At 37.7% G+C, this 27935-nt stretch overlaps 2 protein-coding genes across 2 annotated transcripts in view; one reads left to right on the plus strand and one right to left on the minus strand.

Moving 5' to 3' along the window:
* Window positions 1-7360: 7360 nt before the first annotated feature.
* CCDC59 (coiled-coil domain containing 59) lies at window positions 7361-18601 on the minus strand. The gene is made up of 4 exons (XM_065041635.1): window positions 18416-18601; window positions 16163-16382; window positions 13664-13763; window positions 7361-9918 (listed from the first exon to the last, which is right to left on the minus strand). The coding sequence occupies exons 1-4, from the start codon at window positions 18543-18545 to the stop codon at window positions 9757-9759; spliced, it is 612 nt and encodes a 203-aa protein (XP_064897707.1). The 5' UTR covers window positions 18546-18601; the 3' UTR covers window positions 7361-9756.
* A 26-nt stretch (window positions 18602-18627) lies between these two features.
* METTL25 (methyltransferase like 25) overlaps window positions 18628-27935 on the plus strand; it is a 62891-nt gene continuing 53583 nt past the window's right edge. Inside the window, exons 1-2 of the mRNA XM_065041625.1 lie at window positions 18628-18952; window positions 26810-26974. Coding sequence (XP_064897697.1) covers window positions 18628-18952; window positions 26810-26974 — 490 coding nt within the window. The remainder of the gene's footprint in view (window positions 18953-26809; window positions 26975-27935) is intronic.

Here is a 27935-nt window from a genome sequence, read left to right on the forward strand (position 1 = left end):
GAAATCAGGGTGCTGTGCAACCAACAATGGCTTGACACCTTCCTGTGTAACCTCATCTAGGTGTTCCTGCTCCGGCAGGGGCATTGGACTAGATGATCTTCCGAGGTCCCTTCCAATACCTAACATTGTGTGATTCTGTGATTCTGTGAACAGTGAGCCTTGCTCAGCTTTGGTGCCCCTGTTAAGAGAAAAATGTTAATAAACTCACAATCAGCTCTCAGAAGAGCCAAAAAATTACTAAAGTAGATTCTATACTGCAAGAATTCAATGCTTCCTTCTATGTAGATTAGGAAATGTAATTACATATGTAACTGGTACAGTATTGTTTATGTAACCAGCGAAGCTAGAGCAGGATATGGCCAAAATTGCAACTGGACAGCATAAAATTTAAAATAAGGGATACATCTGAGCAGTTCACAAAAGTTTTCCATGAATCCTCTAGTGACAGAAATTATTTCAAATTACAGTTGGTGGGTTTTAAGGAAGGGCCACCCAGCTTCAAATAATGACCTGTTCTTACAGCCTTCAGCAAAAACATTTACCAGATTTCGATCCTGATGTTCCTTCCTTTCTTTTCACTTCTATTAATCCATGAATTGCAGTCTCCTGATGAAATTCAGCTCCATATCTCCACCCAGTGGACTTCTCTTAACCAAGAACAAAAAGAGCACCTGAAAGGTGCTTGCACACATGCTTTGCCAGTAGAAGGATTGGTGCTGCAAATTATTTTGCTCCATCTTTTCTGTGAGTGGCTCAGCCGCAATGTAGACAAGTATTACCTTCTGAAGCTAGATAACCACAAATGTGAGATGTTTAAAAACGCTTTAAAATTATCTTCATAATATGTTTGCTGTTGCTATAGAAACAGTCATTGGGAAACATCCAAATCCAGTTGGCACTGTGGAAATTTCAGAGTTTGGTGGGGTTTTTTTGTTTTATTTATTTACTTTTAACCTAAGAACCCCAAATTAATTCCATGTATTAAAACAAATACAGAACAGAATGCAACGTTGGCTTTTGGTAATAAATAACCCTTTGCTTTGTAGTACCTATTTTCCTCACTCAAACTAAAGGAAAGTATTTTCTACAATTTTTTCTTTGGGATTATTTAGCCACTTGCAATGGCATCCCTGTTTTAAACTGAAAGAAATATCCTGGATATATACCCTGAAATGCTTACGATAAAATAAGTTATCTAAATGTGTATTTATTTGTTAAATTATGCGAGTTATTTTATGACATATATGCACTGGTTTTATAAAACAGTGGTTCATCTGAACCTGGATTCTGAACATTGTTAGGGTTAAGAAACACACATAGTTGTTATCAGTTCTGTCATCTGTCTTCACCTGTCATCGCTGTGGGGCCCCCAACTTTACTGTGATGTGTCACTTCCATCAAAACACACAGGCTGATGAGGAATTGAATTCTTAATGTATCAAAGAAAAAAACATTATTTAGGGAAATGCTTTTGTCCCAAGCCATGAAGAAGAACAAGATCTCTTCTTCCATGCTGGTTAGAGAAGTAGAAAACACACTCCTCTGATCCCCCCATTACTTTAATGACAGCACCTTCCTTACATATAATATCAAAACCACTTCAGAATAAATCTCTTCTTTCACATAGAAGAACCCTGTGACTGTCTGCAAATAATTGTTTATGATTTAGTAATACTACCATAGAACTGAAACTATAAAACAATGAAATTAAAGGATAATGAAAAGCTTTTCAGCCTGTAATTAATCTGCAACTGTTAAGAGATGCAAAAGTCTGCAATCTTCAGCACGAATGAGATTTTGATGGAGGAAGAATAATACCCCAAACATATTAGATAGTAATTCAAACTGCAAACAAGTCATACACTAATCATCTGTTCTGACTTTTTTATAGCACAGGTCAAAGAATCATTTCTGTATCAACTTCATAATTTTTAGGATACCACATCTTTCTGAGAGACACCTGGAGCAAACGGACTGACAGTAAGACTTCCAGTTGGCCCCACTTTTCAGGGTTTTTCATTGTTTTGTGGTGTTGTGGGTTTTTTTGTGGTGTTGTGGGATTTTTCTTTACTAAGCTCTGGGGTGGTTTAATTTCATATTTGCCAAATAACATTCTAAATAGAAAACTATGACAGTCTTACCTGCACATTATAGTTTCAGGTTAAGCTCACTTCTGAATACTTCTTTTCCCTTTTTTTTTGCCTTTCAGTTACAGGTTTTTCCTTTAATAGTAGGCATTCAAACTTCATCATACCCATATTTTTGCTTTGAGAATCTAAATCCCAGGGAGGTGATGACTTGTAAAAGAGTTTACAATACAGCCAAGAATCTTCAGAAAGTTAAAAATATTTTAAAATTAGGGGTGCTACTGGGAAAATTGGGCCAATATGTTACTTTTGCAAAATACCTCTACCTTTCAGAACCAAGGAAACTGGCAAACAATCTTCATTATCACCATATACAGGGCATTAAACCTAAGTCCATTTTCTATTCAAAAAGCCTTAAGATTTCATCAGTTGTAAAGGCTGAAGGTACAGGCAATATTCAGAATTTACTTAAAATGTAAAACATTCGTGAAAAATTCCTCCCTAGTTACTGCCTGTTCTAGCTCAGGCTTCCCACAGAAATATGCTTAATTCTGACAATGCCTCAAAAATCTGGAGTTTCAGAAAGCTTCCAACATAGTACTGTTCTTAATGAGCTCCTGCTGTGCTGCTGCTGCCACTGTGTAACTGCTCATTTGCTTTTCTGGAGCACTCAGGTATGATGTAATGAAAAGTACTATCAGAAATAAATACAAATTGTAAGACTAAGGTTCCAACTTCAGGAAAAACCAAAACAAACAAGCAAACAAAAACAACACAAAAAAACCCCAAACAACCAACAAAACAACAACAACAAAAAACCAAACAACAAACAACACACACAATAATAACAAACCGAAACGGAAGAGGTCAGAGGATGGACAAGGTAGCCTTTTCTTTTCTTTTTCAGTTTCTCTTACGTCGTATGATTAACTTCAAGCATGTGCTTAAGCCCCACCGATTTAAGATTAAACCCATTCCTACGTGTGCTTGTTCTGAGCAGAGATGGGAACTGAGGACATGAGCTGGAAGATCTGTCCTGCCACCACTTACACAACTGGAATTTTGACAAGTGGAAGATTTTCCCCTGCCCGTTTCAACTGTGTTTTGTCCTCTCTGTGTACTCCCAATGAAAAGTATCTGTTAACTACAAAGTATTTGTCATTTTTGGCACGATTTATTGCTCTTAGAGCAAAGGCAATTTATCAGTGTGCCTCCATACATTATCTCCATTCATCTAAGAGCAGATGATTGCCTTCAGAGCAGAATACTTTAAAAAAGGATTGAGGGGCAACAGCTCCTATACTTACAGGTTGGGAAAGTGAAATTGCCACAAAATTATATACATAATTTGTTTTAAAAATAACACTGACAATAGCAATCACTACTACCTGGACAACAAGGCATAGTTTTAAAATAAAAAAATGGCCATCTTAAGGAATTGCCTGAAAATCAGACCTGTGTTTACAGGTAGCTGTGTGTGGGTATAGATGTGTAATTTATATCCCTTTTCCTTTGCTTTAATCTTAAGCACCGTGCACATGAAATACTGTTTCGTGTTTTCAAATCTGCAGTGCAATTGAACATGTTGACACCTACATGACAATTATAAAAATCACACTTTGAATAAATTGATATTTTAATGTGTATTGGTTTGTCAAGCGCAAAATGTATTTTAACGCATACCAGATTATTTTAAAAGGAACTCTGTCTACCTCATTAAACTCAAATACCTTTTTCCACCGAGGGCACCAGTTTTATTTATACTATCTAGAAGGAGAAAAAAAAAATAGAAAAAAAGGAGCAGAAAAAATCATAAACATCAGTAGAAACTGTAACACAATAAGAATTAGTTCTTTTTATATCTATAATTTCTACAGACGGGCCATTATTTGGAGAAATCAAAACAGTACATTAAAAAGCTTTCACTGCATTGTCTTTAGAAAATGAAATGTATGTGTTGTACTCAAGAACAGAAATTATATTACAGGGTATTTATCCGAGATGACAAAACTGCACATAAATGATGATAGCAGAATATAAAATATCATATATTACAGCTTTAAATCTGAGAGGAGATGTCCTATGTGCAGTAGATTTATGCTCCATGATCCTAAGTGCAGAATGTTGCTTTTCTTTTTTTTTTAAGCTATCACCAGAAAATATGATGCAAAACTGGAAAAGGACACACAAAAGCAACCACAGTTATGAAAAAAATAAAAGCCTGGCTTCAATTTCTTAACAGAAAGGATTATGAAATATTTGATGTTAGTGGGGGTTTTGTATCCAATAATGTTGTCTGATGAAGTTTCATGACCTAATATTTTCACATAACTTCTAAATACCCAGTGGGGTGGAGGCAGACTTGAACACTGTGTTGCCATCTGTCAGGAATGCTGAGCAAAGCAGTGTTGTGACATGTATGTAAACATGAAGTAAATTTCCTAGAAGCTTCAAATGCTCAATATCTGTAGAGATCAGCTGTAAAGCTTCCCGCCATAAATCTGATGAGTCTGCACCGGATCAGACATGCTATGTGTGCAAGGAATGCAGACTTTGTGTGTGCACAGTAAATCCTAAATGCCCAGACCAGATGAATTTCCTGCCAACGAGACAGCCATCTGTAGAGGGCAGCTACTCCCATTCCTCCCTGGAAAATCCTCCAGAAAAATACAGCAGTCCCATCATCAGGGGGCAAACCAAAAACTGGTGTAGGTAGGAAGCATAAATTGTATCAGCCTGAAGACTGTTTTAATCATAAACACTCGGTGTATGTGGTGTATGGGGAAAGAACACTTAGCAGCGCCAGCCTGATTAGTCTGGTGGATACTTTTACATACAAAACTACAGTCAGCCCTTGAAACTGAGAACAAACTAAAAAACTCATTATTAAATATTCAATTTAGGATTCTATTCTGAAAATATATATATATATATATATTTCATTTACTTTATATTTGATCTAACTTAACTGGACAATAAAAGAAATTGGACATAAATATTAAAAACTGAACATCAAGGCTTTACCATAATCTAGCATTAACTTGCTACCGTATGCGTTTCACTGCCTGGGTCTCCTTAAAGCAATGTAAACCACATCTGTAACTGATTTGGGTTGGCCATTGACCTAAAATACGCTATGTCTTAAAGTACAATATTAATTTTTTTAAATGTTAAAAAGGAGAATTATTTCTCGTTTCATGTCAGTATGTCTTTGACTTCTAGATTAGGATGACGTGTCAGCAATTGTAGAACATGTACTTTCCATCTGCTATAGGCAGTTATTTAAGTCCTGGTACTCTATTATATCACAGAAGGAAATAAAAATAGAAAGTAAAAAATTAAATTTTAAAACAAAACAACAACAAACAAAATAATACAAAAGAACCCAGAAACAAACACACACACAAAAAAAACACAAAGCAAACCAAAACAACACAACTACCTTGTAGCAAATCATTACTGTCTAACAAAAATAAATCCAGGGACAAAGAGAGAATCTAATGTCACAAAATGAAGAGCTCCCTGCTGAAAGGGATCTGAGGAACACAGTACCCTGCTGCCCTGTCCCGGTCAGCTGTGTGAGATACATTCAGGGTTGGTTTACTGTTCTGTTGCTCAGAAAGCATTATCTCCATGTCTGAATTTCAACAGAACTCCTCTGTGAATCACAGACTTCTAATTAAGCATTGTTGCCAGATGACCCTTGCAAAGGCTTCTTCAAAAACCAAGATAGGATTCATCTCGCCTACCTCTAGAAGTCTAGATATTAGAACTCGGCAACACAAGCTCCCTAGGGATAGGTATGTATCTCTAGGAGCAATACCTGTCACTTGCGTTCAGATAAGATTATTTGACCCTTGATGATATCCTCATTGACTGCAGAAAACCTTAAGAACACTAGAGTTGGATTGTTACATATATATTCTTAAAACAGGACAAATAAAACTAACTTCAGTTTGTTTAAAAACATTTCAGGAACTCCCTGACCGTTGTTTTTACTTCCTACATCTCATGTCTCGGAACACCTTTCACTACATGGCAGGGTCAGCAGCTGTAAAACTGTGATCTCTAAAGTACACAAAAGTCGTAAACAACACTCTTGTAGTTCCCTTATGTTTTTTTTTCCAAGTAACACAGGAAGAATGAAAAAGTGCATCAGTATCACAGGGCAATCCACATCCATACTGCACCTTAGTGTTGTTTTGAAGAGCTCCCATGGAATTAAATCTTCAATGCAGAACACAGCACGTGGCTCCTGTATGCCACATGTCTCAACACTTGGACTGTTTATGGGTATTACAGGAGAATTAGCATCCATAGTTCCTGAATGAACATACCTGCATTTATTTCCATAATGCTTGTATTTGTTCACTGCTTCCCAAATTATTAGTGACAGCTACTTCAAAGTGAAATCCTGCTGGTAGCTACAGGATCACTACACTTACTCATGCCCATTTTGTAGTTTCTATCATCTTCAGTGTTGCCCGAAGTCACATCTGATTAAACAGAGTGGTTCCTTTCTGTGCACTTCTGTGCACTTCCCAATTTGAAAAATGAGCTGCATGATTTTGTGACACGGGTCACTTTTATTGCTAAAAATTTCTAGCTGCTGCATTGTTCTCAGGAAGAAAAGGGTTTAGTCACTATGGTCACAATAAATATAAGCACAGGACGTAAATGCAAAGGTCAGACTCCACAGTTTTCACAATGAAAAGCTGATGGGTCAACTGTTACAGTGCTACTCTGTAAATGAAAGGTTCAATTCCCTTTGCCTGGATGACCTTGAGCCACCCATCGCTGCCCTGTCACTGCCATCCAGTGGCGCTGAATTAATGTCAGGTTTGACGGGGCAGGAGCGTGGGCTCAGGCAGCAGCTGAGATGCTGGAGCGCAGAGGCTTCTCCTGCTGTCCTGGGCTGCTCCTTCATCATAACTAGCAAAGCACAGCATGAAGAAATGTGTAATTTTAACTTCTTCCTCTTCAGAACTCTTACATCAAGAATTAACTTCTGGTGGGGAGGAAAAAAAGTCAGTGAGAAGCTGGGCTTGGTCATGGCCTCCTTTTTGTCTCCAAATCAAACAAAGCGATGGAGGACAAAAAGTGACGGGGACAACGGAGAGAAACAGCACACTGGTTTCTGATCCAGTGCTCTGCCTGGTGAGGTTTGCTGAAGCACTGGGGAAAAAGAGAGGCATTTTCAGACAAACCTGGTCTGTTTCATATTAGCTACCACCAAGATCATGGAATAAACAGACTAAAGAAAAGGTCAACAATTACAGTCAGAATGAGGTAAGATTTAATGTTCATGACCAATACTGTGGAACAGATACTATGAATCCCAAACTTCTCTCAAAATTCTAATTCTTAAAACCAGAGAATAATGCCAGGAAAAAAAAATATAAATAAATAAAATTCAGAGCAGAATTATGTTCTTTCACTAATTAATGACTGAGACTTCTTGTTGCTAAGGAGGAATGATACAAAACCACTAAATGGCTTGAGTGTACTAAGAATGCTAACTGGTTACATGATACATATGTATGTTTAGAGTCAATTTGCAAAACAACTTATACAGAAAAATTATACCATAAGTCCTAAAAAAAAAAACCCAAACCCCACAAAGATTAACTTACTAGTGCATTTTACCTACCCTATTCTCCAGGAAGAATCAAGCATACAGAATATCTTGATAGTAAATTTTCACTCAGTTTAACATTTAACACAAGAAAATCTGGATTTCAAATGCATCATTCAAGCTTTGCAGACAAATCCCATATCTCAAAGTCCACTGGGATTTAGACTATACCCGTACCTATAGTGGCAGCAGTAATCCAGAATGGCCACTGACCAATGGAATTACTGGTTTAAGATGAACAGTTTTCTGAAATTTTTCCAGCCAGCTGATATCATGACAAACATCTGCCCAGCAGGTTTATAAATGAACTAATGTCAAACTGAGAAGGTATCTTTTTAAGATGACTATTCAGAATACTTGCATCTATAATTTCCTTAACCAAAGACAATAAAAGATCATATAGAGTAAAAGACAGACATAAACAAAAAACTAAAGCACCTCAATCGTGTATTAACAATGGAAATGGTTTCATGTTATTCACAAGTTACATGAAGCTAATGTTTTAAGTCTCTTGCACTAGTGACAGAAAAATAATAATTGCAAATAGTGCAGTTTTCATTTTTTAAATGAGAGCTGACAGCCAAGAATGACAAGAATCGAAAAATACTGTGAATGCCAAAACTTGCTTTCCCACTTTCTGGGCACTTTGCAGATTCCTGCAGCATTTCAGTGTGGAGCCATTCAAAATTGGCAATTACAGCAATTATCAGAAAAATAACATTGAAGGAAAAGTGGAAAATCAAATAAGCATGTCAAATTCACACTCCGTTTCTCTCCTAGAATGGACCTGCCCAATTCAAGCAAAGCTCCCACATTTTCTGATGGTGCACTGCCCTCTGATTTGTGTTCAGTTTTTCCTAAATGACTTCACAGCACAAGAATTCAAATCCTTGCAAAAAGCATAAAAAGATGAGGTAGAAGAAGCCTCAGGATATTGACAGAAGAAACACTTTAGCTAACTCAAACTCCTAAACTATTCCTCATTTAACAGCGCTTGTCACACAATTTAAAACTGTTTATTTTTCTTATGTATTTCAAATAAGGCATTTTTTGCAGTTGACATCAACTTCTAAATGAGATAATTTAATACTGTAAGTAACTTAATACTGCATTGTCCGGAGAAATTTATTCCAAGACATTCCTTACTTTGATGCCTAAATAGACTTTATTACATGCAGAAAAAAGCTCAGTATTATTTCTTGGCTGCCAAAGCAGACTGAGGCAAAAGCACAATAGTATTCTCCTGTATAAACTTAAGGAAAATAGTTAACTTGCTTTACTGCAAACTTTCAGTTTTACTAAGAATGCCTTCATTTTATTAGGCCAAAGATCACAAATGCCATCTCCATAACAAGGTTTAGAATAATTATTTTTCTAAAGATGCTCCAAAGAACAAAAATAAGAAACCACATGTACTCAGCATACCAAAACTTCAACCCATCTACCTGAACCATCATAGCTAGAAAGTCACACTTAGTTTATGAGCAAAATACATCAGCAAAGTATAAATCACACGATCTTTACATTCAAACCATTTTTGAACCCTTGTTAAATTTTCTTCTTTGTGGAGAATGATAAATAAAAACCATCCAAGTATAGTTTATGTTCTTTGTTTTCATGTGCCAAACCCTACCCAACAGCACACAAAATATACTCCTATCCTTGGCAGTTCATGAGATATCCATTACATTGCATATATAATGTATTTTACTCAAGTAAGCATAATTTTAGTAGTCACAATAGCAGAAGTGTTAGAGCTAAAAAGCAAATGCTCTACACTATGTAGATTCATGTTCAGTTGGTACTAGGCTCTAATGATTTGGAATTCAGGATGTTTTTAAAGTACCAGATCTCTCTCACTCTCAGCATTCAATACATATTTTCAGGATGAATATCCTCCACTATTGGATTGACGACATAAATGAAGCCAGTGACAAAAGTCATAAAGAAGCAAAGAGACATTATCTATTAAAAGTCATTTAATAAAATGTGCACAGGTGACTCAAAATCTGTAATTAAGATGTATGCAGATGTTTATGTATTTTGCTGTATTTTCTGTAGAAGAAACTCCATTTGTAAGTTTAGATTTGGCTGTCCTTTTTTTGTCTTCTTACTGAATATTTTATAAGCTTCCATTTTCTTTTGTTTGTACAACCGCTGAGCTTCTTCCCTTTGTTGTTTTCTTTTTTCTGCTTCCTGAAATTAAACAAATAGATATGATTAAGAAATAATTACACACTTCATACAACTATGAAGCTATCTATAAGCAGCAGAATTTCTTTTTGTAAAGATACTGGCAATTAGGTATTGTACTGACACTAGAAACACTATTACTCCTAAAAGCTTAGTCAGGACTCTGTTTCAGCAATCAAAACATATATTGCCTAAAGCTCCAAGAGAAGAGCGAAGTTTTCTTCAGAAGAACACCTTGCAATAATGTTTGTCACTAAAATGTGTACTACTTCCTTTCTGTGAAATGAGCTCCTTGACTTTTTTCCTTAAATAAGTGGCAAAAAATTCCCACTTTCTCCTCCAATGCAAGAAAGAGAGAAAGAGTCTGATCCAGCAGCTCCCATGTAAATGTCTTGCTAATCCAGATATGCTAAAATACTGGCCACATCTGCATGGGACTAGCAGACAGGATATGGGACTTATCTGGAGCTGGAAGTTGCACAGGTTTGTGATATGAGGGCAGCATCACAAGCAGCATTACCCAAGGCAACTTAATCAGGACCAAACTATTAGTAACCCATACCCTTCAAAGCAACACAGACTGATGTATTTACTAAGAGAAAAAAAAAAAAAAAAAAAAAAAAAAACTTACCAAATTTTCAACTGTATGAACTTTCCATGTTGAGGGGACAACACACATGCAACCAAAACACTAATGGAGGCATTTGCACTATATGAATAATGATCATGATACCATGTTCAAATTTTAATCAAACAGCTTACAGCCCCTTCTCTAGTATTGTAATTTTAGTAAGTAATTTGGGCAAACATCCACAACAAGAAAGCTAACTAGCTTGATTCACTTGTATTATGTCCTATCAAAAAATGTGAGACATCACAAATCAGACTGAAGGATGATTTATCCAGTTGGATGATTTATTTGCATAACTTATTATCTGAAATGCTGGGCCATGCTGACCACAAAGGCATATGTTTCTGCAGAATGCCTGGAGAGAGGATAATTTATCAATTACGTTTTTGTTTCCATGGCATGGACAGCTTCTATGATGTACAAAAATAAGTAAAAATACTCCATAATGTAAAAAATAAAATTAACCAGAAATAACATAAGAAAATAAGTCAAAATAAGTAGAAAGCAGGGGAGAAAACAAGCCTACAAAAAAAACATCTCTCCGTTCAGAATGCTTCACGTGTTTTACCATTTTACCATAATGATAATTAATATAATCCGTACTTTTTTTTGTTCTTTTGGAGTGTTTTTTGCTTGTTCATTTTTTTGTTTTGGTTTGGTTTTGTTTTTTGTGGTTGTTGTTTGTTTCTTTTTTTTTTTTTTGTGTGTGTGTGTTTGTTTGTTTGTTTGTTTTTAATCAGAGTAGCATCAACTCTAACCTACCTGTAATTCACTTCCTATCACAGAATGTCAGGGATTGGAAGGGAGCTTCAAAGATCATTTAGTCCAATCCCCCTGCCAGAGCCAGAACACTTAGATGAGGTTACACAGGAAGGTGTCCAGGCAGGTTTTGAATGTCTCCAGAGAAGAAGATTTCACAACATCTCTGGGCAGCCTGTTCCAGTGTTCTGTCACCTTCACTGTGAAGAAGTTTCTTCTCATATTTATAAGTGCAATCTCCTGTGTTCCGGTTTGCACCCAATGCCCCTTGTCCTATCACTGGTTGTCACCAAGAAGAGCCTGGCTCCATCCTCACTACGCTCACCCTTTACATGTTTATAAATATTAATGAGGTCACCCCTTAGTCTCCTCTAAGCTAAAGAGCCCCAGCTCCCTCAGCCTTTCCTCATAAGGGAGATGCTCCACTCCGTTAATCATCTTTGTTCCCCTGTGCTGGACTCTCTCCAGCAGTTCCCTGTCCTTCTTGAACTGAAGGGCCCAGAACTGGACACAATATTCCAGATATGGTCTCACCAGGCCAAAGGAGAGGGGAAGGAGAACCTCTCTTGACCTACTAACCACTGCCCTTCTAATACACCCCAGGATGCCATTGGCCTTCTTGGCCACAAAGGCACAGTGCTGGCTCATGGTCATCCTGCTGCCCACCAGGACCCCCAGGTCCCTTTCCCCTATGCTGTTCTCTAATAGGCCATTCCCCAGCTTATACTGGAACCTGGGGTTGTTCCTACCCAGACGCAAGACTTTACACTTGCCCCTGTTATATTTCATTAAATTTTTCCCTGACCAACTCTCCAGCCTGTCCAGGTCTCGCTGGATGGCAGCACAGCCTTCTGGCGTGTCAGCCACTCCTCCCAGTTTGGTGTCATCAGCAAACTTGCTGATAGTACGCTTTATTTCCTCATCCAAGTCATTGATTAATATATTGAATAGTACTGGTCCCAATACCGACCCTTGAGACACTCCACCAGATACAGGCCTCCAACTAGACTCCATCCCATTGACCACGACCCTCTGGCTTCTTTCCTTCAGCCAGCTCACAGTCCACCTCACTACCTGATCGTATGTAATAATTATATTGCTGTTCAGCGTACTGTTGCAAACATCCACTTAAGCTACCAATCAAAAGCTTACTGAAAGCAAGAACATTCATCTTACTTAGGCAGTTGTTACTTAACATTTGTATTTCTTCTGATCTCTACTAAGTCTTAGTTTTTTTTATACAGTGTGGAGGCCAAAACTGTGCCTTTCAACCTATTTCTTTACCCAAAATATATAACAGCAAATCCAGTGTTTGCTAACATATATGACGGTAAGGTAGGTCGTCATCATACCAGTATTCCACATGAATGATTACTGTTATTGTGGCACTGAGCTACTGCTTGTTTTGCCTAAATATCTTCAATAAGACCAAAGAAGTTTCAGGCAACTTTTACATGCTGCTAAACAAAAAATCCTTGCAGTCTTGCTGGGTTATTGTTTGTTTCTATTTCCTCTAAATAAGATGGCCATTACATCCATTTCTGTTAGCATGATCTGTATCTAATATTCAAAAAAGCAGCTCCCAGCTGAACAACAATGTAATTCACCCAGAGTCATGGATCAGCTTGCATACCGAAGAAAAAATATGTTTTAACCAGCTATAAGTTTATGCAATATTTATACAGTAGTTAGTGAAATTTAGTTTGTCAGCAGCAAGTTACACAATTTCTACAATGTTACATGTGTAATTTTACAATGCAAAGAACAATGCATTGGGAGATAACAAAATTAGTTAAATCAGGATGTTTTAAGGGAATAACTCAACTGAGTTATTCAACAATTATAACATTAGGATACACTCTATAAGAAGAAGTCCGTTTAAATTAGAACAAGGGAAAAAATTACTAAAGATTTTGGTCATGGATACAATTACATTTAATTGTTTCACTGTTGGTCAAAGCAGATAAAAGGTAAAATGAAGACTGCATTATGGTACCATCATAAAAAAATAGGATAGATATTTCATTTTTCATCACAAGATTATGGTATTGTTATTCCATCCCCTTCTACAATATTAAGAAGTCTAGTATAATCCACTGGATACACAGATCAAGCTCAAAGCTTTTCTTGATGTACCAACATAAAAAAATCCCGCTAACAGTCACTGCAAAACAAAACAGTAAGAACAAAGAGAATGATAACTCTGAACACCTGCATGTCTGAATATCACTGTCAAGTTGAAAAAGAATAACCAACACCTGTGTTCCCCTCCTATGGTCCTATTTGGGACTGACAGATAAAAATGATATTAATCTAGTCTTCATCTACAATCAAGAAAGATCTCCATTTAAGATTTACCTCTTTCTTTCTAGCACGCTCAGCCTGTATTTTCTCATACTCTTCTTTTGCCTTCTGATTGGACGTTTTCTTCTTAGACCTCCCTTCAGTTATAACCGACCTGTAAGAAAAAGTACATGTACTTCAGATATGGACTGTCATCAAGCCAACATAACCATCCATCCCTCAGCCACTGCAGAATCGGAGCGTAGTCTTCCACTCTTCTACTGTTTTTCATATATTTGTGGAAGTTAATTAGAAATACAGATTTCAAAAGGCTTGTCCTTCTGCATTGAATGGATACCCACTCTTACATGATAGCCAACACCATCACACGTAATGTAGTGAGCAGCTCGCTTGAAAACATAGCAAACTAAACTCCTCCAATGCTGAGCATACTGAAGACTGGACTGTACACAACTTTCAGCAACATATACACCTTATCTGCTGGATCTTCACACGGATGATGTTTCATGAAGTTTAAAGAATGCCTAAAAGAGGTTTTTTTTCCCCACCATCTGAGCTCTTCAGAGCTAGAAAAACTGAACCACTAGCTTAGAGCTGTATTATCTCTTTCTAGTTCTGACATATGGATGCAACTGCAGAGACAGGAAGGCAGGCAGCTGCTAGCAGACTGCCTGCCACAGAAGTCAGCCTGACACAGCAAGGTGAAAAAGGTAAGTAGTAACAAAGCCTTTCCAAAAGTTTCTTCTTGAAGGAGAGGTAATATTACTGTCCTTAATGTTTTGAAATTAGGAACTGAAATGATGTTCTTTCCAAATTTCAGTATAAAAAACTGCCCAGTTATCTTTCACCACAAAAACAGTATAAGAACATGAGTGCCATTTACTGTCACACTACTTTGAGTGGATTTTTCTGGTTATTTAGCTCTAAATTATTGGTTTTTCTGATTCACCATAAAGCCATTACATAAACAGTGCAATAGCAAAACCACTCCATATTTGAAAAATATAAGCCTTGTTATATATTTGATAACTGTTCACAAAATAAGTTTCTGATTACTCTATTACCCACACTACAAAAAGTTGAAAACTAGCCATCATCATCTGGGTGATTTCAGACAGATGATCAAAAAGGAAAGATAAGGTAATTGCTCATACTTTCATTCAGAAATACCACTCTTTTATGAAAAAAAAGATCTTTGCTTTATTCTCATCTCCATCTTGTGGCAATACTGTGTAATGACACACTATCTCAAGTACAAAACTACTTCAATTGCAATGCATGCTAAAAAGAGAATTATCTAACCAAAATCTTGTTTTACATTCCCATACAACACTGAAGTGCATCTAAGCATCACACCACCTCACAGATTACCAGTCACATTTTTGCAGAATTACTAATTCTGCATTACAATCACAATGACCATAGTTTAAACAAAAATAAAAACCCCTTTGGTTTAAAGGAAAACATCAGTCCTATTTCAGACACCCCCATGAATTAACTTTCCATTCCAGACAAAACTGTACTTTTCTCCCAGTGGTAGGCTTAGACCTGACTGCCTTTCCCAGTCTCCTGAATGTTCTTCCCAGGAAAGTTACATGTAGACACATCTTGGAATTCAAAGATGTGTGACACTCCTTCTACTGAGGACAGAAGGACATTATCTCAAATCATCGTACTTGAATGCTCTTTATAAAATTCTGCCATGACAGTGACAGTAACTAGGCTTTTCATTTTACTGACATACCTAACCAAAATTTCAGGGGGAATTACTGTCACATGGTTTCAGTTGTCTGACATTTGTTAGACCACAAGTGAGAGACTCAATTTAACTTCTTACAGTTATTACAATCAAATTCAAAACAAACAAACAAAAAAATCCCAAACGCCACCAACAAACTATTGCAACATTTCTATTATTATTATTATTATTATTATTATTATTATTATTACTTTGATCAAGAACACATCACTGCCGTAGCATTTTACTACATCCTCCATTTCATTTTTTTTAAAGTACATAGTTAAAATTCCCCCCAAACTAGCCATACTACAAAAAGTTAACTACACACAGTATCACTCATTCCCGTAGTAAAAAAGTGAGACAAGACAACACCTTGTCAAACTGGGAACAGAAAGATAATGCACAAAATGTTTCTGAACAGTGACATTAATTTAAAAATACTGGAATTCATTCAAAAGAACGCTCTGTAGACTCAAAAGCACACTACATGAAAAGCAGGTTCTTCTCTTTATAAATATGGTAAGAAATTGGTCACTCTTGGGCTGAACCCCATCCTTAAAGTACGATAGTAACTGTCATATTATTTAATGGAATCAAGCCCTAAACATTACCAATTTTGCTTTCTGATTTTGATGCAACACAAAGCTGTGTGTTTAAATATTTTAACAGTTAGAAAAAACATTTAAGAACTAGTGGTATAGGTTAGTAAAGCAAATCACCAAACTGAAGTCCATGTAAACTATAAGAGCTCAAATATTTCCTTAATGATGGAAACCATTACTTGATTTTCAAAACCTATTTCAAAAACTTACTCCTCTGCTTTATTAAGTTTTTCTTCTGATAAAACTGCAGCATCTGGAGCCCTGCGCCGTTTCTTAAGCATTTCTTCCTCAGCCAAGTAAAGATGCTTCAAGTGCTCTGGGTAAGTATCAGTAAATTGATCATCCTGTTGTGAAGGGACTTTTCTTTTTTTCAATAATTTCCTGTATTGTCTTTCAATCTGTTGTTTTCTCCGAAATGCAAATCCTCGTCCTGAAAACATAGGGAAAAAGGTTAAACACACCTGCACTGAAGTAGTACCAAAATGTTTATCTGTTGCCAGGACCATTTTAATCCATTTTCTCTCCAAAATAAAAACAAACACTATTTGTGCTAGTTTTAATAAGGGCCAGACAAAAACTCAAGGAAAAAACACTGTTATAAATCTGCTCCCGACAGTCGCATTGCAGCTTGTACAGGTTTCCTGACAATTATCACCTAAACCATGAAGAGAACACGTCATTGCAAACAGACTACTTAATGCACACTCAGCATTATATACCTTTGTCAATGCCTTTCGAATCCAATTAAAAGATGTATTAACATTTCACTTCTCTCCTACTTTTAACAGCTTCATAAACATCAAAATAGATTCCTGAACAGTCTCAAGAACACACTGATAATAGTAGTACCAGTTGCTTAAGTATTCTGCAGCTGCAGTGACACAGGGAAGACTTGCTAAATTGTTTTATTATACTATACAATTATTCCATCATAGCTTTTCAAACAAATAGCATTTTTGTTGCTACTACCTTCTTCCTACGCCTGTCCAGGAAGAGCTTTTCTAGAACTTCAGAAGTGTACTACACCATAGCATGATTCAGCCTTAAAGAAAACACCAAATAATGGTTGTTTCAGCCTCAGTCATTATATAACAGCTTATCACAGAATCACAGAATGTTAGGGATTGGAAGGGACCTCAAAATATCATCTAGTCCAATCCCTCTGCCAGAGCAGGAACACTTAGATGAGGCTACACAGGAGTTACGCATGGTTTTGTCCTAATATATTATTTTTATTGCATTAGTCTTAACAGCTACTGACTTTGACAATATTCATTAATAAAACACTTCCTAAAAACAGTAAATCCAAATTGGTCCCAAATTTTCCTTTGATTCTTTCTCCAAAGTTGAAATTTCAGAAGAGTGCTGCAAGAGCCAATGCTCTTGTTTCTATCTGTTTATTTTTACATTTGCATAACTATCTGTCAGTAAGCTGAACCTTTTTCCAGATACATTTTTGTTTTAAATATACAGCTTCACAGAAAACTAAAAGTGAGTCCTAAAACAGAGAACTCACAGAATCTCAGATTGTTATGGATTGGAAGGCACCTCGAAGGATCATCTAGTCCAACCCCCCTGCCGGAACAGGAACAACTAGATGAGGTTACACAGGAATGTGTCCAGGCGGGTTTTGAATGTCTCCAGAGAAGGAGACTCCACAATCCCCCTGGGCAGCCTGTTCCAGTGTTCTGTCACCTTCACTGTGAAGAAGTTTCTTCTGATATTTAAGTGGAACCTCCTGTGTTCCAGTTTGTACCTGCTGCCCCTTGTCCTATCATTGGTTGTCACCGAGAAGAGCCTGGCTCCATCCTCATGGCTCATCACTACCTGGCCTGAGCACGCCACCAAAGAGCAGTCTCTGCAATGCCGAGGTCCAGGAGCTGCAGCTGGACACAGGCTGCCACCAACCAACCCTGCAGCCACCAACCCTGACCCACCACAGAGCCACTTTGCCAATGACAGACCACTTTATAGAATGAAGCATAGGAGGTTCCACCCAAATATGAGGACTCTCTACTTTGAGAGTGCCAGAGCACTGGAACAGGCTACCCAGAGAGATTGTAGAGTCTCCTTCTCTGGAGACATTCAACACCTGCCTGGACACATTCCTGTACAATCTGCTCTGGTGAACACGCTTTATTTAGCAGGTGTGTTGGACTAGATGATCTCCAGAGGTTCCTTCCAACCCCAACCATTCTGTGACTCTACTCCAACCCCAACCATTTTGTGACTCTATAGGTGTTTAACCGCTCCTCGGGTAGCTGGCAGGAGGGGTCTCCAGGCGACACGTAGCCCCGCACTAAGGCAGCAGGTCTGGCCCCAGCCGGGCAGCCAGAGCGGAGCCACCTGAGCGGCCGCTGAGAGCCCGAGGGCCGGGCCGGGCCTTCTTCGCCGCCGTCTCTCCCAAAACGACGCCAACTCAGCCCTGCTGGGTCCAGTCGCAGCTTTCCCCGCCCGACTCACCCTCCTGCAGGCTGCCTACGACGTTGCGCAGCAAGAACGGCCTCCACGGCCGCTTTCGGCGGGGACCGCGGCCCGTGGCAGACACATTTTCCGCAGCCGGTCCCGGCCCGCCCTGTCGCGCCGCCGCCATCACTATCCCGTCGCCGCGCAGCCAGACAACGTCACCGAGCTGCGCCGCCGGCACTCGGCGCTCGATTCACCCTCCTTCGTATATGCCGGCGGCGGCTCGGCCGGCAGCCCCGACCAGCCGAGCGCGGAGCCCAGCCCCTCGCGGCGCCATGTCGCGGCCGCCCGGCGCGGTGCCGCCCCAGCTGTCGCCGGCGGCGGCGGCGGAGACGCTGCGGCGCGTGGCGCGCTTCCTGGGGCGCGCGCTGCCGCTGTGCCGCGCGCACACGGTGGAGTTCTACACGCGCGGGCTGTGGCAGCGGCTCGTGGCGCCGCCCCCCGCCGCCGTGCTCGAGGCGCTGCGCGCGCGCGGGCCGCTGGCGCTGCGGCGCCCCCTGGCGGAGGCCTCCGGCGCCCCGGCGGCGCTGTGGGGTGAGTCGGGGCGGGGCGGGGGGTCAGGGGCACCGCGGGAGGGACCTGAGCGGGGCGGGGGGGGACCCTCCTCATGGCAGCGGCTTCTTTTCTCACTCTGGAGTCCTCCTTCCTCTTCACAGAATCACAAAATGGTTGGAGTTAGAAGGGACCTCTGGAGATCATCTAGTCCAACCCAACTGCTAAAGCAAGTTCACCCAGAGCAGATCACACAGGAATGTGTCCAGGGGGGTTTTGAATGTCTCCAGAGAAGGAGACTCCACAACCTCTCTGGGCAGCCCGTTCCAGTGCTCTGTCACCCTCAGAGTAAAGAAGTTTTTCCTCATATTCAGATGGAACCTCATGTGCTTCAGTCTGTGCCCGTGGCCCCGTCCTATTGTCGGGCACCACTGAAAGGAGTCTGGTCCCATTCTTTTGACACCCACCCTTGAGATATTTATAAATATTTATGACATCCCCTCTCAGCCTGTCTTCTCTCTGGTGACCAATGACAGAACCCAAGGGAATGTCAGGAAGATGTGCCAGGAGAGGTTTAGGTTGGACATTAGGAAAAGGTTCTTCCCCCAGAGGGTGGTGGAGCACTGGAACAGGCTCCCCAGGGAGGTGTCACAGCCCCAAGCCTGACAGTGTTCAAGAAGAGACTGGACAAGCCCTCAGACACATGGTGTGAACTGTGGGGTTGTCCTGTGCAGGGACAGAAGTTGGACTCGATCCTTGTGGGTCCCTTCCAACTCAGGACATTCTATGATTCTACGTTTAAAATTATTTTCCTTTAATAAAACAAGAGAATTTCACACCACTTTGCTGAGCTGCTTTTTTTTCCCCCTGCGCCTTTACCCGCTGCCTTTCCGCAGCCATTCCCACGTTCTCATTCCATTCGTCTGCTTCAGCTGAAGCCACTTCTTCTTTTTCATGCCTGTGTCTGCCCCCGAAGCGCTCATCTTCTGCAGGGTGATGGGGTGTGTTTGGAACCGTCATGGTTCAGATGAAGTATAGCCATGGTGGGAGGAATTGCACTTCAGGAGGGTCTTGGTACTGACAACTGTGCAAATGGTCTCATTTTTTAAATTTCGTCCTGTTCGTTTAGAAATGAAATTAAGCTCCTAACTGTCAAACTCCTTTGCTGTGACTAATTTCTGAAGAGCAGAAGTAAAATTAACCAAAAAAAAACCCTCCGCATGAGTTGGAAAGAGGTAATAGTTAAAAGTCCTCCAAATGTTAAACCTCTGGAAATGTGGAGGACAGCTGGAAAAGGCTTAAACACCACTTTCCTATATGTCTGTAATAATGAATGTCTGGCAAAGGAAGACAGAAAGCAGTTTTATTTCTGACAAGACCTATTTAAGAAGCACTTCATATTTTTAGTTATTTCTGAGTAACTCAGGAGGAAGCCAGCTATGAAACTGTATTACTGAATTTACTGCAGTCCAAGTAGAAGGGAAACATACCAGCAATATGCGTTCAGGCAGAGCACAAAAATGAAGATAAAGCATCTGAAAGGTACATTATTTGGGGGGACTGAGCCCCAGCAAAGAGATCAGTTTCAAAACTAAAGGTAATATCTCTGAAAAAGGACTTAGCTGAGAAAAATCTGCATCATGCCAAAGCTTATGGAGCGTAGATAGCTCTTGTGTAGCCTTAGCCCTGAAATACCACAAGAAATGACACGTGAGACAGAAAAGCTCGTTGGGTGTAACAGAAAGGTCCACAAAAAGTATCATATGGAGCTGTATACTTTTTGGCATAGAAGGCAAGCTAAGATAATGATTTGGATTTGAAAGAGATTGAAGAACTGTGAATTGCTACATCATTCGCAACATTTCTTTCTTGGATCTAAAGACCTCCAAAATATTAACTGCGAGACTCATTTTAAAGGGTTGAGATATCTAGGGGAAAAAAAAAAAACAAAACCCAACCAACCAAAAAAAACCAAACCAAACCAAACCAAAAACAACAACACAACAAAACACCAGAATTTATTTGTATATGTAAAAGACACTGGATTATCAATTAACTTTGAGAGACAGATGGAAACAAGACAATGGTCCAGGCAGCAAGCAAAAGTGTTGGGAAGCAGTGAGGAAAAACTTAATGTTTTTGATGGGTAATGTCAGAGTCAGAAGCAATTCAGAGCAATGGGACATAAAATTAAATGCAAACAGGGGCTGGAACTATTAGATGAAGTCATTAAAAAAAAAACAGTAAAGAAAAAATTACCCTGTTCTTACCTATTTCTATGGGATGCTGAAGTTGTGGCCTGTAGAGCAGAAGGAGAATCAGGAAGGCAGAGTAATGTTTTGTAGATTTTAAAACTGGGAAATAATTTAATGATCTTTATTCAAAATGTATATTGCAGAATCTGATACAGAAATTCCTGGAACAAAAGACATGATATATGGCTAAAATGAAAAGTGTTTTAAAAGGGTGCGAAACCTTTGTGCTCTGCCTGAAATATAAGATTTCTTCTTGATTTCTGCAGGGATTATTTCTCCTCACTGGAAAAAAAAAAAATATATATATATATATATGTATATATATATAATTGTCCTTTCTTTCTAACCTCAAAATTATAGTATGCAATTTAACATTTGGTAGGTTTTGAGACACTCTCAAAATTTCTCCAGTATCATGACAAAATTGAAGGCATTGTAATGGAATGGGCATACGCTTCCTGATTTGGTGGTTCCTGCCTGGCTCATTTGACTTCATGGTGTCTGTCCATCCAATCATATGACGCAAGTGCATTGTCTAAATAGTAGAATATGAGTTTCTCAGTGAAGGCGACTGTGAACATCTACCTATATTTGAAAATTAATGCACTGTTAATCTGTATTAAAGTTAGGATTGAGAAATTTAATTTTGTAGCTTATTTGAGTGCATTAGTACAACTTAATAACGTCAGAGATCGGAAACCACTAAAGATCTTGAAATGCAGCATAAACAGAAATCACTCTTTCTTATATTCCCCTAAAATATTACATGGATGTGTGTTTGTTCTTCAAAATTATCAGATATTTAAATGTTATTTATGTATACCTTGAAATGGATGCTAAAAGGCTCCCATAACATGCTGTCATTAGTAGAACTGCCTTTTATTGGAGTGTGGCTATAAGAATAGATTTGTTTTGCATGGTCAAATGACATTGTGGTCATGTACCCCAAATACCTCAGTCAAAATATTTGTAAAATGACATTTTGATTTCACATGGCAAAACCTTTGCTTCTTGAGAGTTTGAGAAGTTTTACATTTATACATGCACAATCCCCAAACTATTATGAAATGTTTTCTAGAATCTGTTCTAATAGGGATCCCAAATTGAATTATATGGAAACATAAGCTACTTTTGACAGAATTTATCTGAAAATGTGAAGTTGTCAGTTCATGCTCACATAGTTCTGCAAACTTAAAAATAACATTGCAGATTGGCACAAAACTGTTATTCTGCCCACTATTTTATGTTACTATAGGGGTTTTGACAAATACACATACTGAACTGTAGTTTTAGAAGCCAGCAAGCAATAAATTACTATTTGGTTGTACAGTATTATATACAATAAGATAAGCATGTTATAGAACATTACATGTTCTGTAAATCAGTTTCAAAGAATATTTTCAGATGCTCCTCAGATGATGTTTCACCATAATGACCATATAAAGGGTGGAATCCTGGTTTTCAGTTGTACCCTACAGAAAAGTTTCAGATCCATTTTTAGATATAGAAAACTGTTTAATGTTTATGTACATAAAAAAGCTGACATTTGCCATATTGCATCTTCTTTATCACGTCATAGCTGTAAATTGGACACAGGCACAGAAAAATCTGTGTTTAAGTATTTTCATATTTTACTGTAAATTACTGTTTGTAATATAATTCCAATTTTTTTGCATATGTTTCTTTCCTCTGAAAATTTATTTGCAACTGTATGGACTGACTGGTTAAAAGACATTTCATCTTACGATTTCATCTTACGAGCAACCAAAGTAGAAATATTTTGAGAAAACTAACATGTTTAATATTAATAGATAATACATAGGCAACTGCCATTCCATAGTTTGAAGTCATGCTTTGGATTACCTTAATGTTGTTGTTTTTTCTCTTTTAGTTAGCAACCTGTGACAACAATTTAAATTTGGTGGGAGTGTTGTTACAGATGATATACTAGTGATCTTGCACAAGATCCTACTAGTTCTGCTTGTGTTCTTCTATCAGAAAGCTGAATTCAGGGTTGTTACAGAATGTGGGTATTACTGCGTTTTATTTAAATGAGATTTATAAGGAGTGTTAATATCAGTTACTCTGTCAGGTGATGAAAAAGTGAAAGCAGGCAAGCTTTGGGTTTACAAGCTTTTAATGAGTTCTGAAAAAGAAGCAGCAAAATCCGAATTTCAGTAATCAGTCTGTAACCTGGGAAAGTTATGAGGTTTCAAAGTAAGTTGTATTTGTGTGGTATAATGGGATGAGCAGGAAGTAAGGTGAAGATTGGGTTGCTAAATATTGTGAACTCAATAGATATATTATTTTACACCATAAAAACAATTTACTGAGTACACAGTTTTAATACCCAATAGAGTTCTCAATAGTAGTGTTCATGATTGTATCCCGAAGAAATGTAATTGTCTCTCTTTAAACTCAAAACTGAAAGGTTTTGGTTCTTTGGAATAATTTATCTCACTGACACTGATTTCTCTTAAATGATTATGTGAGTTCGTTCTGAAGCATTGGGGCAGTTGTTTTCACTTGCATGATTTCCTTGAGAGAAATTTGAAAAATCAGAAGAAACAGTTTGAGGTTTGGGATGAGGATGGAAGGTCCATGGATTTTGACACTCCTGTTAATATAGTTGTGTGGGCTACATAAATGTAGTATTTGTGACATCTATATGATATTCCAGGTGGTTTCTTTGTTTTTTCTGCTTGTTTCTACTAATACTGCAATGAGGGTTACATTAAAACAATTCTAAGCTGCTTAATTCTTCTGAAAGAATGCATATATTAATACACTTTTCATCAACAAAACTATCTTCTAATAGACTTATGTGATGTGACATGTTTTCATGAACTTTATTGCTATCCTGTTATGTGGAAGAAGAACGACAGTATTTCTTCTTGTAGCCTTGAGTATCTGATGTCAGTGTAATGATAGAAAGCATATTTTTGTCCAATGGTGGTGCAGTTCAGCGTATTTAAAATATAAAGGTCAATGAAAAACAGGTGATATCCAGCCAGACATTTTGAAAAAATATTGCTTAGAAATCAAAATATATTTGATAGATATGCACTATACATGTATGGAAATGAAAATTATGAAAATAAATTTTATTTGGATATTTCTCCTGCATTACACTTAGATTAAATAAATATTTTGTAAAAGGATGACATTCCGATGTATTTTCAAAACTCCTTTATTTCATATAATGTCATGTCATGAAGAAAATAAATTAATTCCTGGGAAAAGGTTTTTACTTGACTGATTTTTGTTTTGTTTTGTCATACAGGATTGGCCAGTATATTTAAAAATGTGTACGAGTTGCTAAAAATATTTTGTGTTTCAGTGTAATGTGCCTCAATTTTCTAAAATAAAAGAAAATTAAAAAAAACAAACCCCCACACACCAAAAACAAACAAACAAAAAACAAAAACAAAAACAAAAAAACAAACAAAACATAACAAAAAGCAACCAAACAAAAACCACAAACAAACCAAACCAACCACCAAAACAAAACAAAACAAAAACCACCTCAAACCAACATACTGGTCACTGAGGAAATAAGATTTGGAGATAAAGAACAACATAAATGTATATTTGAATGAGCTGAATTTTTCTGAAGTGTATTATACTAAATACTAATTCAGAGAGGTTGTGGTATACATGAAACAAAGTGGAGCACAACTTCTTATCAAGAAAACTAGATTTCTTCACCTGGCAAAACTGCTGAATGTGTGTCTGGTCAAATTATCCCTCTGCCCCTTTTGACTTAATGTCTCATCTCTATCGCTTTCTCAGTAATTATTGGCACATACTTGCTTGATGAGTCTCTTCTTAAACCTTGATCTTTTTCTTGACAGATTAATGATTTGTCCCTGCTGCATCAGACCTAAAGATTTCTATGTATTTTTACTGATTCAGGCACATTCCTTTTGTGAATGTCTAAATTTTCTGGAACACTGTTCATTCCTAGAAAATCTAAAATAAGTTAAATGATTGTACATCCCTTAAAAATAAACTGTAATTTTTCTTCTTCAGCAATAACTCAAGCTGAAACAGTTTCTTTTAAGAACTCCTTGCATATGATTTACCCAGCAGAAGGCAAAAATAGTCCGTGTTTGTAGATATTCTCCTCTTTTTTATCATTGTCGAAAATTTTTTTGGGAAAAAAAAAAGCAATTCTACTATTCTGTCCAAAAGCGTTTGATTACCTTATGCCATTATATTAATCTCGTCTATTATTTGCTTGATTTGAAGGTATTTTCAGAAAGGAATTTTATTTGTCTTCAGTCATTTCAAAATGTAAACATAAGATTTCTTGTTTTTCTGTAACATATCTTATAGAGGCACTGGAAAGCAAAATTACCCCTTCTGCACAAAAACTTTGCAGTTTTATTCTGGTTTAGTGTTTCTCTTCTGTTTTCTAGCAGCATGTTACACCCTTATCATTCATGCAGGTTCACTATCAAAGTTGCTGTATGTTCAGAAGTTCAAATAAGTCATTTGTAAAGAAAGCTACCTTTGTTTTTTCGTTTTGCAGTAGAGGGAAGTACAATAAGAAGTGCCATGCACACACTGAAACAATATTAATTCTGGCCACAGCTTAGACAATATTTTTTCTTTCTTAGGTCCAAAATTTGTTTGCTGGACTCACGCCTTTGTAGTGTAATACCATGAAATCTAATACATTGACACTGTTGGGACTGTTTTCAATAAATTCTAATATATGCATGACCAGTACTAGTGATCATGCAAGAAAATTAAGAGCATTAGAAGTGAGGTTAATACTAACATGTCTGTCTGTTGCCATGCAGGTGGGTAGGACAGGTTCAGGAAAGTGACTGTGCTAGGTATCCAGTTGCTCAACATCTACCCATGAGACACAAGGCAAACCAGGAGACATTTTCCAAATCTTTGTAACAATTTTGTTTGCTGGACTTGCTAGGTTTTGTGTATTTTCAAAGAATTACGAGTATTTAAAAATTATTGGCAAAACTGTTTAGGATTCACAATAGTTTTAGCTAAAATTGGGAGGAATTAAACAATGCAAAACAATCTCAGATTGAATAAATTATTCATACCAATATGTTTCACTTAAAAATACATTTTACTGATGCATTTCATCCCGAGTCAAAATATGCATTGGAATCTAACTTTGGCTCACACCTGTTTGGTAATAAAAGTTAATTTGATTCTCCCGGCAGATTCACGAGTTACAAACCAGCTTGGAAAATATGTGAATATAGCGATTGTAAATCAAATCATTTCGTATATTGAACATCTGTATTTCTTAAAATCTCTAGTAGTATATATTGTCAGATGGGAGTGTCTAGGAAATATATAATGAGCAAGTCTGCAAACAAAGAGAAGTGATAATGTTGACTGAATTCTCTTGTCGATTATACTAAAGTAGCTCTGCGAAAATAATAGATTTTTCCACATTTACACTGGTTAAGCTGAGAGCAAAATTTGACCTCAGTTCTGATCAGGGAATACAGCTGACGAAAAATAATGAATTTTCCCACTGGTGCAAGCAAAATAAATGGTTGTTTCTGTCTGATGCACTGTATTTATTGCTTATATTTCTGAGTCAGCACTATTACAGAGATGTTAAGCTCCGCTAACAGAAATTATTTTCTTTTCCATACAGATGATGACACTTTTTCCAATGTGTTTTGTGAAAACTCTGGGAAGCTTATCAATGTACATTTATTTGCCCTGGCTGCTCAGTATTATTCTTTTTCTAACCTTGGAGTGTGTACCCCATTAGAAGACGTGCTTGAAGCACTGAGAGGAGACAATCAAGGAACAACAGGTATATTTACATTTGTATATAATTTTTTTTTTTTCACTATAGGACCTTCAGAGTTTTGGTTTTGGAGGGTGTTGTGTGTGTTTGTTTGTTTGTTTCCCCCTACATGCTTCTCACTTCAATTTTCGTGTATTCCTAGATAGTTTCTTCATTGCTTTTGTTTAGAAAATGGATTTTCTTGCTGAAATTTGAGCAGAGGGGCCACAGCATTCATTACCTATAGACTCTTCCTGAGATTCAGTTTTAAAGGGGATGAGATAGGCAAGCAGACACATCATTTTTTGAGCTTGCTTGCTAATTCTCTTTGTTTTCCTTCTCCCTGAGCAGCAGGAATCATGGCTGCTATTCTTGCTTTTTTAAAAAAGTCTCACCCTAAAACCTAGCAAGTGGTATTTTTGTTACATCTTGTGTTTCATGATGAATATGTGCTTTGGCATTTAGCTGAATGTGGCCCAATAAGTGTTTGATGTCTCCAAAAAAAATTATGTCATAAAACTACATTGATTTCATTTTCTATAGTTAAAGAAATTGCATTAAAACACTCTCAAGTTGGCATCAAGTTGGACTTTGGAAGTCTTGCCCCTTCTTACATTTTTTGTATCAGATGATAAACTGGCATTTATGCCTACTTTGACTACTGTCATTTTCACTGAAAATGTGCTCCTCATGGTGTCCTCAGTCATTATAAATTTGTTATTGTCTTTCAGATTCCTCATTAATTTTTCAGAGACAGACTGAACAGCTCTTGGCCTTTGCTTTCTAGGGTGTTTTTTCTCTCTAATATGTTAAAATTCTGACTTTCGCTCCCATTTTCTACAGCGATTCCTTTCTCATTTTCCTGTTTTACATGGTTGACTCCTCAGTTTTCCATTTCTTCAGAATTGCTAAGATGCCATAGCTGAGCTAGTTTTGATAGTTGGTTCTATATTGGTCTAAAACTATAAGTTTACTGTCTGACTTCTTT

Source organism: Columba livia, chromosome 1 (assembly GCF_036013475.1).
Source record: "Columba livia isolate bColLiv1 breed racing homer chromosome 1, bColLiv1.pat.W.v2, whole genome shotgun sequence".
NCBI classification, from domain to species: Eukaryota; Metazoa; Chordata; class Aves; order Columbiformes; family Columbidae; genus Columba; species Columba livia.

Coding starts and splice junctions, on each gene's coding strand:
- CCDC59 (XM_065041635.1), bottom strand. CDS start 18,545: ATGGCGGCGGCGCGACAGGGCGGGCCGGGACCGGCTGCGGAAAATGTG. Junction 16,383..18,415: donor CGTAGGCAGCCTGCAGGAGG/GTGAGTCGGGCG, acceptor CTATGTTTTCAG/GACGAGGATTTGCATTTCGG. Junction 13,764..16,162: donor AAACTTAATAAAGCAGAGGA/GTAAGTTTTTGA, acceptor TTTTTCTTACAG/GTCGGTTATAACTGAAGGGA.